The 13,308-nt window shown below is 38.9% G+C and overlaps 1 protein-coding gene across 1 annotated transcript in view; it reads right to left on the bottom strand.

Moving 5' to 3' along the window:
• Nucleotides 1-2,650: 2,650 nt before the first annotated feature.
• gfra4a (GDNF family receptor alpha 4a) overlaps nucleotides 2,651-13,308 on the bottom strand; it is a 239,729-nt gene continuing 229,071 nt past the window's right edge. Inside the window, exons 8-9 of the mRNA XM_035673634.1 lie at nucleotides 6,970-7,139; nucleotides 2,651-2,825 (exon numbers count right to left, since the gene is read on the bottom strand). Coding sequence (XP_035529527.1) covers nucleotides 2,679-2,825; nucleotides 6,970-7,139 — 317 coding nt within the window. The 3' untranslated portion in view covers nucleotides 2,651-2,678. The remainder of the gene's footprint in view (nucleotides 2,826-6,969; nucleotides 7,140-13,308) is intronic.

Below are 13,308 nucleotides of genomic sequence, written 5' to 3'. Positions count from 1 at the left end.
TTCCAGTCCAGAAAAGTGACCATTACCATTATTGAACCACAACAGTGCAATTGGGCTCTAAATGTTTTGCACTCAGTTGTTAGATTAAACAGGTTTCAACTGTTATTTGGCCGTCCAGAGCATGTTCAGCTGATAGTCTGGGATCCGGTTTCAATAGTACTAAGTTTCTATCTCAAAGCAACACACCCGTTCATTCCAACTTGTTAAAAGCATTATTGTACCCTTGAGACTGGAACAGGAACCTGTTCCTCTTTAAATCTGCACAGATTTTGATTCTGCGCTTCCAATTTCTTTAACAATTACATTTTTTTAATATTCTTATTTAACTCTTGCTCAGAGGAATCTTTGTCTCTTTCTGCCCTTTCTTTTGTAAGTCTGGTTGAACCATTGAACAGCGTTTTGCTCTCAATGTACAAAACATAATTCTTTTGCAAACCCTTCATACAAAATAACCTTGTAAAGAGGACTTTCTAAACTTGAAAGCATGAAAGACCTCTCAGCTTATGTGGAATGTGATTCAAAACGTTTGAATAGTAGCGTACGTTTGCAACTATACCTTGTGAAATATCCAGAAAATTGGGATACTGAGGGATAACACAAATGGAGTTTAGACGGGTGGGAACACAAAACAGATGTGAAAATAATGCCTTGTTTTTTTCATCAATCAAATTATGTTTTCAAAGTGATACAAGCCTCAATATGGAGCTTGAGTGGAAACTGCGGGACATACTTAACCTCTCAGCTTTGGTATCAAGAACGTAGATCAAAGAAAAATTTAAATGATCTTTATTGTATTTTGATGGCAGCAGCAATCTCAGAGAATCTCAAAACCTGGGTCTGCATACCTGATACCTCCTACAGGCAAGTGAGAAAATATTGTTTGTGATTTGAGTGAACTGCCCCTTTAAGACATCTGTGTATGTGTTGAATAATTTTTTAGGTCCTTCGCCCCAAATGGGGTGTTGTTTCAAAACTACATTGGCATCATTGAGGAAGAATAAACAGTTTTTTTTCCTTCCTGTGGAACTTGGCAGGCAAAATCCAACAACTATTGTGCTGTTATGACAATATTATGAGCTTATAGTGTGAGCTTTTATAGGTCCAACTAGAAAGTGTCATTTTCATCAGGTCTGCTGTAGCTTGGGGGCAACACATTTTCTCTTTGTGTTAAAATCAACATATGTTGTGTCATTTAATAATGCATGAAACCAATGGGTGCTTCCTTAATTTAACTGAATTCAATGGCAGTATTGAAGATGACACATGACCAACCCCTCAACACATTTCATAGACGTGTCCGCTCCACAAAGCAGAACTGAGCTTTTACAGTACATATTGTAAATCCTCTGGCGTCCCACATCGAGTGAAGAGTCCCAGCAGGTAGTGGGCTAACGTGGGTCACCACCTTCATCTCATGAGTCTCTCGAAAAACAGATGCATCTGTTCATGCATCAAAACCCGCTCCGTCTGTCTTCCACTAATCCTCCCGCCACGGCAAAGCATGATTGGTCACAAACTTGTCTATAGATATCTGTTTTCTCTGCGGCAAAGTCCACATACATTTAAAAAATATAAACTTGTTTCCATCTGTTGTTGCTTCACCATAACCACATGATATTTTTTAAATACATTTCTGAAGAGGAAAAACTCAAATGGCTCTCACACTTAAAGCTTAATGAAATATATGAAGAGTCCCCTTCCAATGACATCTACTAATACAAAATGATAAAATGAAAACAAATTACAATACGTTGAAGGCTAATGTAGGTCCTTGTTTGACAAAATAAAACACCTTTACAGACTTTGGGAGCTTCTTGAATGTTAAATTTCAATTAACAACTTAAGTTTTTCTATATATAATTCTTTATTTGGAAACAAACTCTTCATCCTGCCACTTAAAACACAACAACAAACAAAGAATTCCATTGTGATTTGACTTGATTATAACAAGTGCGTCCATCTAACATATGCGTAACAAAATTATGTCTAATAATAAAATAATAAAAGTGTCAAAATAAAGAGCAGAGCTGAATGAGCGCGACATGTGGACAAACACACACATCCACCTTAAATCTCGTGTAACACTTCATCACAGTTCATCTGAGAGAAAAGTCTTAACATTTAATATTTTTCTTTTACATCAAGGAATGTTCAGGGACAAAAAAACATTTTTTTTGTTTTGTTTTATATATATATATATAATCTTTTTTTTTTTTTTAGACTTTTCCCAGCACTGCATTCGTACAGTGAGTCTGTTCACTGTACACCTTCAGAACCCACGGGCCTTTTCCATGGAGTCTTAGACGATATTTCAGATGAGCAAAGTCAGTGGTGTGTTTCGTAACAGGTTTTGGTTTGGGCAGGCAGTGAAGCGAAGAAATGAGTTGTGGTTCTTCCTGTTCCCCCCACCCCCCGTGGTGCTGTAGCGGCACCCTTCCGGTGTCTTCCTCCAAGGCGTGGGGCTGCACACACATCTGCTCTGATCATGATTCAACAAAAACGAGATTAAGTTGATTTTGGTGAGGGAAGAGGGGGAGCGGGGGGACAGAGTCGACCCCTTTCCCGCACGTCATTTGATGCATCAAAAATGGCTCTTTGCTCTCTCTCTCTCTCTCTCTCACCCACCCTCCCCCCCAGGTCTGGAGGTTTGTCCGTGGAGGCCAGCTGATACTGGCCTCTTATTGGTCGGAGAGTAGCAGCAGGAGCAGCCAACCGAGGACCAGCAGCAGGGAAAGGCGGATGGGCTCGGCTCCACGGTCCGACAGGCCCGGAGAGGGAAGAGTGGAGTCTCCCTCGTCGCCCCACAATCTGTCGTTCTCGTTTACCTAAAAGAAAACAAACACGTGTTGTCATTAGTCATCAATTTTTTTTTTTTTTTTGGGTAGAAAAATAACTAATCTGCCTCCAGGTTCCACACCAGGAACCATCTTTTGCATAAGCAGTGGGGGAAAAAACTGATCCAGGAGAATTTTTATGACCAACTATGTGGTATAATGGCCAAGTTTTCCATATCTGTAGTGAAAAAATAAGACAAGTGATGGCGAGGACATTGCCACTTATCAGCCAGACGCAATTTCACAGCTAGCGATGTTTTTTCACTGCGAACATATTCTGAATAAACTCTTCAATCAGTCGAGCTCCATCTCTAGATTATTCGCTTCTTCTCCCTCCATCCTCCATCAGATTTCAACTGCACTCTTTTTATTTTTAATTTCTCTTTTGTTTTCCTTTGCTCCTCAACTGTTTCTATATTTTATATTAGTTTTACAGGTTTGTGGTGTGGGACTGTAACTGAAAAAATCTAATCCTCTACACTGTCAATCACTTGTACGTTTGTACTGTTTATTATGTTTCTTTCCTCAGTCTTTCACCAGGTAAAATTCATACAAACATCACCAGTAGCATGGCCTTTATTTATATAAGGATTATATACATTTATACAGTATGAAACTGGTGTTGTCTATAGGAATTTTACCTGATGAAGGTCCGAGAGAAGAAATTGGGCCTCATGCAAGAGTTGGTCCACTCGTACCAACATATTTGTTTTTAAGTGGCTTGTTCGACTGATTTAGGAGAACTTGCAGCATTCACAGATTTTTTCTTATTCAGAATTTTTCTTAGGCACGGACACACTTTATCAGTGGTCCAGACCACTCGTAGGAGCCATGTGCGATTGGTCTGCTGTTATCCAAACACGTTTTTCACTGAAGGATTGTGTATTATTATAAAGCAATTTCCTATGTAAATTACACTTTATAATTATGCTGACAGCATCCTGTTTGACTGTACAGTTCAAATTATAATATAGTTCTAAATGTATCATATAGCCTAATGATATCATCATTAATTTAAATTGGCTTTTGATGGGGTTAGGGTTGTCTTCACATTACCTCCTCTGTTGCACTGCCTGACAATCACCTTTTAGCCAATGACCTGTGAGACTTCCCCTTGACCCCCTCCCATTACGGTCATCGATTGCCTTGCTTTTCATATCAAACCACTTCTTCTTGATTTCAGCAGCAGTACGACCCTCAGGTGACATGGCATTAACAGTACTCCTTATTTTTCCCCACTCCTTGGCTTTAACAGGTTCTTTACTCACACTGCAGACACTGTTAAGAAATGATGGACTTTCCTTTGTTTATCTCCGAGAGCAGGACTTTAATCTCCGAGCTCGTAAAGTTCTTCTATTTACTCTTCTGTACCATTCTCATGAATTAACTTCCTCACACAGGGGGCTGGCTGTGTAGCCTTATATGGTATTATTTGGACGTCAGTTATGCAAAGTTATGTTAAATTCTCAATTCTGAAATCATCTTTGTATATTTTTATTTAAAAAACAGGGACAATTGAAAAAATCTAACACAAAACAACTTGTTTTACTTATTTCTAGAGAATCTAATACCTTAAGGGGGATAAGGGGGATAAATAGGAAAAGGGAAAATAAGATGAAATACACAAAATTATTATTTTACTCTACTACATAAAGGATAATCAGATTATAATTAAATGTTAGAATTAAAAGGAAATTGGATAATGAAACATGATAATGACAAACTGATACTTGGAATGGCAATCTGACATTTTTAAGTGAAGTTGAAACCTGAAATAGAATCGAAATTTTATACAGTTTAAAATGAGATCTGTACTAATAAAAGAACATTTGTAACATTTCCTAGCTGGCAACTCTGTCTTCTTCTTCCATGTAGGTGACAGTGACAATACATAGGTAGTTGAAAATAACATTGCTAACAGTGAGTTGTCCTGTCCTTTCTATTCAGCTGCGACTGTGGACAAGACGGGTCTGATTGAAATGCACTGCAACATCTCCAGTGTTAATTTAATTTTTGTTGAATTATCAGTGACAGTTATTTAAATGTGACAGGATGTTGGTTGAAGAGTTGTGTGTCTGATGATATGACTCTGAGGCAGCTGTCCAGAGCCCATTTACTGGATTAATTAACTCCGACTGGTGTCGACTCGGTGACACTTTATTTGATCCTGAGTTGATACTCGACGATCAGGTGACGAAATGTCAGTGCTCAGCAAAGTGTCACTTCCCTGTTTACTTTATCTCTGTACCGTAATATGAAGTCTAATGCAGTCGGAGGATGATACAGACTGTTGAAAGAATCGCTGTGTGGGACGAGGGGCTTCAGAGGACCTGAGGCGAGAATATGTAATTTGGGCTTTTGGCCCTTTTCTTCTGCTTTCCCTCTGGAAATAAGTAAGTGGCCTAGTTATACATTTAGCTTGTGAAGTTTATTTATATCTGTTGGCGGATTGTCAATTATGTTATCTACAGCATTTTTCCCAATTCCCATGCTGAATGCATGGAACAAATTTCCTTAGCCTGCAGTGAATTATATTATTTATAATTCTCTCCTCATTATTAAAATCGGAGATACTGTGTGTATGTTTAATGCAGAACAGGCTGTCCACATTAAAATTGATGCTCAACAGAGTTTAATAGTTGTTTACTTTACCACTTCATGGCATGGGCTACAGTAATTATGTTTAAAGAACCTGTTTATATTGTTGATGGAGCAGTTAGGAATATGAGACAGTTCAAGAGTTTTGTGTTCACGCTGATTGTTCACTTTTAGTGATGTGTGATAACAACTACAGGACCCAGAACCCCCCGAAGACTTCTGACACTCCATCACTAGTGTTTCTACATTAGCTGATAGTTAGGTACAGGAACTTCCATCTGTCCACAGACACTTTTGTATGGCATCTTCTTATATATATTTATCTGCAGCATATTGCACATTTTAAGTTACTAAGGCTGTGTTTATATTTGCAATCATGGTGCAAATAACATTTATATGAAACTGCCATCAGTTTTTCTCTCCAGTAAAGTCTGGTTAATGTGTGTAAACTATCAATAGAATAAGCTTATATAACACAAATTTGTTTACATTGTTTTCCGCAGCTTGTTCTAATTATCTTAACTCTTTCATTCTCATTATTATAACGTGTTTGTTTTATGCTCTGCTTTGTGTGCTGAATCTTTTTACTGCTGCAGAGATCTAATGATCCCTCTGGGATCAATAAAGTTACATCCAATCTTAAAGCTTCAAAGCTTCCTTCATTCACTTACTTTAATTCTCTACATGATAAACATCAATAGGTTAGTCTATAGTGAGCAGTAGAGCCTGACCAATGTATTGGAACATATACAGTATTTCTTGCCTCAGCACATATCTTCATTTAAACGTTTTGATAATCAAATGTGAGGCATCATTACCAAACTGCAGTTTTTATTGTGTGTTTGTGCACAAAAGGATAATCAGATAATAAGGTGTCATTGTCACAATTTTATTTAACTCGCAAATCCCATATCGATTTGACACTAATGAGCAGGAAATTGACATTTAAGAAACATATGGATCATTATTTTTCTTTCCCTACTGACAAGTGTAGAGCCACACTCGCCTTTAGCAGCAAGGTCGAAGCGTTACATCTTTGTTTTAGTTTTTTTTTTACATTTCTTTGGCAAAAAGTTGTTTTCATTGAAGCTGAGCATGTTGCCACTTACTCTTGATAGCTTCTACTTGATCTACTGTGTCATAAATTGCTGCTTTGGACAAAAGCATCTGCCAAATGAATGTAAACGTATAAAAAGGACACCTTTTTTAAAATTTTAATTACATAATATAAACTTATTACACCTAGAATTTGGACACAAATAAGCATAAAGGGATTTTTTTTGCATGTGATAACAAACAAACACAGCTTCAGTTCTCTTCATCTCAGTCTTTGTGTGACTGACTTTGTACCTGACGCTGTCTGAATTATGCAGATAATGTAAATCCCACCCGTCTGCTGCTCCCTGCAGGATAAAACAAACACCCCGAGTTATCTGCAGTGTAGTGCGACCCAATTCTGAGCGAGGCCGCCTCCATTAGGGCCTCTCTGTTTGGAAAAGGTTGTACATCACATTTTTAGTCTTCCATCTCGTCTCACCTGAGTAGGTATCTGTGCTCTCAGAATGTTCTGCTCCGTTTCCATGGAGACGCCTGGGGCGGTGGTTGCCAAGTGCGGGCTCTGGTTGTCCGTCGCTGGACTGGGCATCCCGGGCTGGCTGGAGCCCGTTTTCACGTCCGATCCATTCCCAAAGGCCAGGATGGCATTTTCTACAACAAAAGAGCAGCAGATGTTGTGTTTAAATCAGGGGTCTCCAACTCAATTTGGCTTGGGGCCACTGCTGGTATTGTCCTCTTATAGGAGGGCCACTTCAATGTTCAAGTACTTCAAGAAAGCACAATATTCTGAAAATATTTCCATTACATCATACTTGTGCAAATGCAGTTCCTATAAATTTTTACATTCTCATATCATCTTTGTTGTTCCCAACCAAACAACAAATAAAAGCCCAGAACTTGCTTTTTTTTAATCTACCACTTCTAAACATTTGCAGGCACCTTGGAACTTTGCTATTATTTTTCGCCAAGCAATATATAATCTTTATTTTATTTATTTTAATTGTACATTAAGGGGTAGTTTAAATTTATATTAAACCACTAGGGAGTGGGATGGAGGGCCAGAAATGGCCCCTGGGCCAGCAGTTTGAGACTGACTGTTTGTAACAGATTGATGAGGGTTAAATGGAATTACTTCACCATCAACTTTTGCGCCAGCCATCACCTATACTTTCCTTTTGCTTTTTTACCTCTGTATGGTTCTTTGTAATGTGATTGGTCACTTTATAATGATGCAGTGTAGCACTGAAATTACGATGTCATTGTATGCGAGGACCACAGAGTGAGTCATCAGTCTACTGAGTTAGTGACTGTACTCTCTTTGGTCTGAAGCATTCATTTCAAACTGCATTTGGCAAGACTTTTGAATAAAAAAAAATACACATACAAGAGGCCATGTTGGTTTGATCTGCTCATTCACCAGAAGTAAAAATCAAAGTATGTACACTTTTATTCTCAAAGGTAGTGATGCATCAGAAGTTAAAGAGAAAAACTGTCCCTGAAACAGCAGCAAATGCTCATCCATCCAAAGAAAGGAAGATTTCTGAATAATGGAAGCTCATATTTTTAAAATGTATACATCTTGTTACCATTTTGGGCCACCAGTAAAAGAAACTGCCTAAACGGAGTAACATATGTTATTCATATGCCTGGGGGATAAGTTTAAATATGTTATTCTTAGGTCTGCAGTCTTGAACACTTTCTGCCATTACACAAGAGAGAAAGGAGTGCTGTGGGAGCAGGAATTCTCTTTGCTATGTATAAAAATGTAAATGGAAGATGGGAAAGCCTGTTTTGCCAAACAGAAGAGTGCCTCAGTCAGTGGCAAACTGAAGGTTTGGTTTTAATTACAGAAATCTCTGAGGCAATAGCTGCTGCAGGTCAGATATATGCAGACAGACTTTTTGATGGGAGGGTAGTTGCTGTTCAGATAGGAACAAGAAAGATCACTGATTGGTTTTTGCTGCTACTGTTGTCACTATCTGTTAACACTTTCTCTAATATTGACAGCATGATAAAATAAATGAATGAGGATGAAGGTGTCCATTGAATATCGCTGACATCACTAGTCATGGGTGGTAAGCATCCAGCCCACAGGAAAAGCTAAGTAATGACTGAACAGGTTACAGTAGTACAACAGCTGAGTCATAACAACAGATCACCAAACGTTGGTGATGTTAAATAGATTTTGATTTGCCACCCAGCAATAACAGTGAAAATGTATGTTTAACAAAAGCCCCAAAATTAAAGTTATGTCATCTCCTTCTGCTGCTACCTGCAACATTTTCTGAAATCCCGACCAATCTTTCTGCTGTCAGTTCAAACCTCTTTGTAGAGCGGATGTAATTTAAATTCAAGCGTGTTCCATCACGTTAAGTTTAAAACTTTTAGAGCATGTTTGATGGACGGTGATGTGAAGAAGAAGGCGGTAAGGCTCAAAGGCAATGCAAATGGTACAGTACAGCAGGTGGGATCCACCATCCATGTTTCATCACTCACATTGTATATCGATAAAAGGAACGTTACCAAGTTGCTTCTTCAAGAAAGTGTCCTTGTTGCTTTTTGATTTTCAAGATACCATCAAAAATGTCTTATACAGTGGTCAAACCGTTACTATTTTTATATATGTTTCCTTATATTTATGCTGTATATTGTACATTTTACTTCACTACATTGAGATTAAGTTCTTTATATTCAGTTGGATAGTTTAATCTATAAACATAAAAAATGTATACTCATCGTAAGTTTAGTATGTAAAATCTTAAAGTGAATTCCACTGCAACCACATATAATGTAAAAAGTCTGTTTACATTTGAATTCATCAGTAATAATAATAAAAAAATATAACATTTAATAATTAACAATGAAAAGGGTAATTCTGCTTGCTAAGGACATTTGCTTCGTGATGAATGTCAGTCGAATATTCACTCTTCTTTTAGCTTGTTAGCTGCTAAACGCTCAACCATGTTCATCAGCTAATTGCTAACATTGTCTGTGTTTGGTGCTGAGCAGGTAGTGTATGATTGATTTTTCAGCTGCCTGCTAACCTTATTATTATAACACTGTTAACAAGCTTTGATAAATCTATACACTTCCTGCCAAACACCAAATGGCAGACAAAATTAGTGACTAAATAGCTTAAATTTGGAAGCTGAAGCGCCAAATACTGCATGTTAATTTTCAGCCTGTTCTGCTGCCCCAATATTTTTTTTACTTATTTTACATAAGTTTACATGGCATGACATTCTTCCACTCATATACAGTATATCAACAGTGACTTGCAAACAAATGACAGGGACCAGGGTTCAATCTCTTGCTGCCAAATCTTCACAGTACATGTACTTGTTAGCATTTGTATTTACACAAACTACTGGGTGTTATTCATTCTTGTTAAGTTGTTGGAACAGTTGCATATTTATATTGATGACTTGAGTGAATCTTCAGAGATCTTTCTCCCTCTTTCACAGGTGTAAAATGAACAGATGTTCAAGTTTGGATGTAATTCAATTGAATAAACAGATGCTTTCGATGTTTCAGGTTTGAATCCTCATCTGACCGAAACAGATAATGTTTTACGCCTTTGCTGTCGGCGCTAAAAACAAGTATATAACGAAGAGGATTGTGAGTGTGAGATATCTCTATTCTCTCGACTTTTTTACCCTTTTCTTTTCCTTGTTGATACACTAAAGTGGGATGGTGTAGAAAAACTCATACAACTGTATCCCCAATTTCCAAAAATGAAAATGGACTTTGACTTAGTTCCCTAACATTAAATTAAAAACATCAGTCAGCCTTTCAATTTCTCATTTTTCAGTTGTCCGTAATGGTGTGATATCATGATCATGGTGAATATTTAAACGGGCCACTTACAGTACTTTGAATGGGAGGAATATTACAGTATGTACATTCTGTACTATGTATAATTTACAGTCTGGTGGATATATATGGGTTTATACACCCTAAAGGACACTCATTACATCACATTCTTGGATTTACCACAATCAGAATGACTTATAATCATAAGATGAATTAATATTCTATAAGCATTAATTTTCATTCGACTAATGGGCTACTCGGCAGCAATTACGTTTGCATGAAAGTCACTTCAATTAAAATATGCTCAAATGACGACATGAATGAGAGATTCATCAATTAATATCCCCAGCTTATACTGTAAGATGGATGTGGGTTCTTAGAAATGAAATTCACACCATTATTCCATCTGTTCCCAGCAAAAACCCACCGATTTCAGAAGTGACTCACTGGTTATTAGTGATGGGATTTCAAAGCCTTCAGTGGAGTATCAGGGTGTGACACACAAACATTGATTTCTCACAGGATCATAACAAATTGATCCATCCTCTTGAGGTAGGTTACCTTTGCAAAAACAATTCTGCAGCAATCAATGCAGAGCCTTGACTCGACTCCCTCCACTGGTGCAACACTGAGCATCAACTACCAGACAGAGATGGAGGTGGTGGATGGGTAACCTGTGTGCTCATTGCCAGCTCTGCAGCTAATTAGGGAATCTGCAAGTTGCAACACAACAGCGACGAGTCAATAGTGAGGGAAACAGATTGAGCCCGGCTGATGGTGTGTATACATCAGCACCTCGCAGCAAAGGCTGTGGACCAGCTAATGGTGCTGTGGGCCATTAGCGTTGGTAGGACAGGTGGGAAAGTGTGCTGCAGCGCTCAAAGTGTGCAGTTAGCGCTCGGCAGCATGCAGCGATCCCCTGGCAGGCTGACGAATGAGAGAAGTGAGGGGTGCAACTCCAGCTGCTCGCCACCGTGCCTCGCCACCCGCAGTCACGCAGAGATGAAGTGCCAATTGATATCTTCAGTGGTAAGCTGTTGTGACAGTTCCTTTGTAAATGTTTGGACACGGCTATTTAATCTCGCATCTCGCATCTCTTTGACTTTTAAGTTTCTCCCTAAGGGCTTATTTTTTTTTCTTTTACTGACTTCATAGGTTCCCCCAAAGCCACACTGCAGAGTACATCCTGTGAACACCCCCTTTCTGTCCCAAACCTTCCTGACATTTGGCTGGTTGCGCTCACTTTTTTCCTTTTCCACTACCAACTTAACTTTCAGAAAAATTAAAATAATTGCAGAAATAAATGAGCTTCACCTCCATCTGTCCTATCATTTTTTCCCTGACACACTTAGCTTTCAGAGAACGAAGAAGTCCAGAGCTGCTGTTCTGCATAGTGATGTGGTTATTATCACTGTGATGAGGAGGTAAGGTAGGGTGACAGCTGTTTTCAAAACCTGAGCGCACTCACTCCAGAGACAAATTTTTTCTGCAGTTTTTCCCCTTCCCCTATCTGCAAACGACTGTATTCTTCCCTGCCACTATTCTCTCTGTCCACCTCATTAGTTCAGAGGCAGGAAACCAAATTACGTTCAATTACAAAGTCATCAAAGGCCATCTGAAGTCCTGTCTCAGCAAGCCGGCCCCAGCACAACACCACAGGGGGGGCCCTGCATGCAAAATAATGCTGAATTTGGTCGCAAAAAGATGTAAGCACGAAAAGAGACCAGGAGGATTTATTTAATTGACGATCATGCTGTCCACTTGTAAAAGAGAACCATCACCGAAGGAGAAGAGAGTCTTTTGGCTCCAGTCAAAATGAATAACATTTCATTCTCTGTACGCTGTGATTACATGAGGAACATGGGGGAAAGACAAACATTCAGGAACTCTCCCAGGGCGGATTCATTTTCCCAGTTATTGGCTCAGATCCAAACTCTCCTTGCCAAATCATTACGCACACTTTCTCCCCAAAATAGAACTGTGGCCTGCCTGTGCCTGGCAAACGAGTCTGAATTCCAATTGAGATGAGAGCGCGACGTGCACCGCTGGTCCATGAATCGCCTTTCCCATTAGAAACTTGTTCATCCTTATTATCACGTACTGTATGCGCTGTTTGGCTTCAGCCATTTGCTCAGGCAGAAGGAATAGGGCTTTTTTTTTTTGCTCAGACGGAGGGAAATGAGGCCAGTCAGTCTGAGGTTTGTTTTTCTGGGTCTCTAAGGAGCTTACAGTAAACAGCACACAGGAGCTTCCTTGGCAAGTTTGAGTCCTGGATGCAGGATGCACATGAGGAGTTTCATTGAAAAACAAGACATCCATCAAGCAATTGAAAAACATATGTGACTACACTGGGAGCTTTAACTCATCAAAGGATAATGTAAATTTTATTGTCATTGAGAGTTGGCTAATTAGAGAAAAAAGCATTTTAAAAAATGTCATTATCTCATTGAGCGATGCATGTCAGGTGGCAACTATTCTTTTAAATGGATACAAAGCGTTGTAATTTGTCTAAATATAGCTTAAACACAGCTATTTCTCTTCCTAGATAAAACTCTAATTTGTCCAAATGTGCACCATTTTTATCTGCTGCTTCTTTCTTTGTTTTTTTTAGTTTTCATGTGTATTGCAGTGTATATAAGTGTATGTCCTGCATGTTTTCTATAGTATGTTCACCAGCAGCTTCATGGCAGATTTCTTCTGAAGGGAAATTGGTTGCATAACGGGTCGTCCAACTACATCCTCACGCAAAAAGGGTTTATAGCAGTTCCAAATGGCCACACTCGAAGGCCGGGCGAAAAGCCTGCTGTCATAGCCTCCTTTAGGCTCCATCACACTGCTTCCCTGATCTCTCTCCAAGGATTCTGTGGCTTTTGCACGTCTTTGTAGTCTTGACTCAATGAATTTTACAAATGGGGATAACGGCAAACCCCTCAAAAGCATTCTTGGTGTTACACAGGAAAAGTGGCAGAGTGAAGAATGGTTGAAGAATGAGAAAGAGAGAAGAGTT

This window comes from Morone saxatilis, unplaced genomic scaffold (genome assembly GCF_004916995.1).
Source record: "Morone saxatilis isolate NCDOM2014 unplaced genomic scaffold, NCSU_SB_2.0 Contig3, whole genome shotgun sequence".
NCBI lineage: Eukaryota > Metazoa > Chordata > Actinopteri > Moronidae > Morone > Morone saxatilis.
This window is presented reverse-complemented; position numbering and strand designations above follow the sequence as displayed.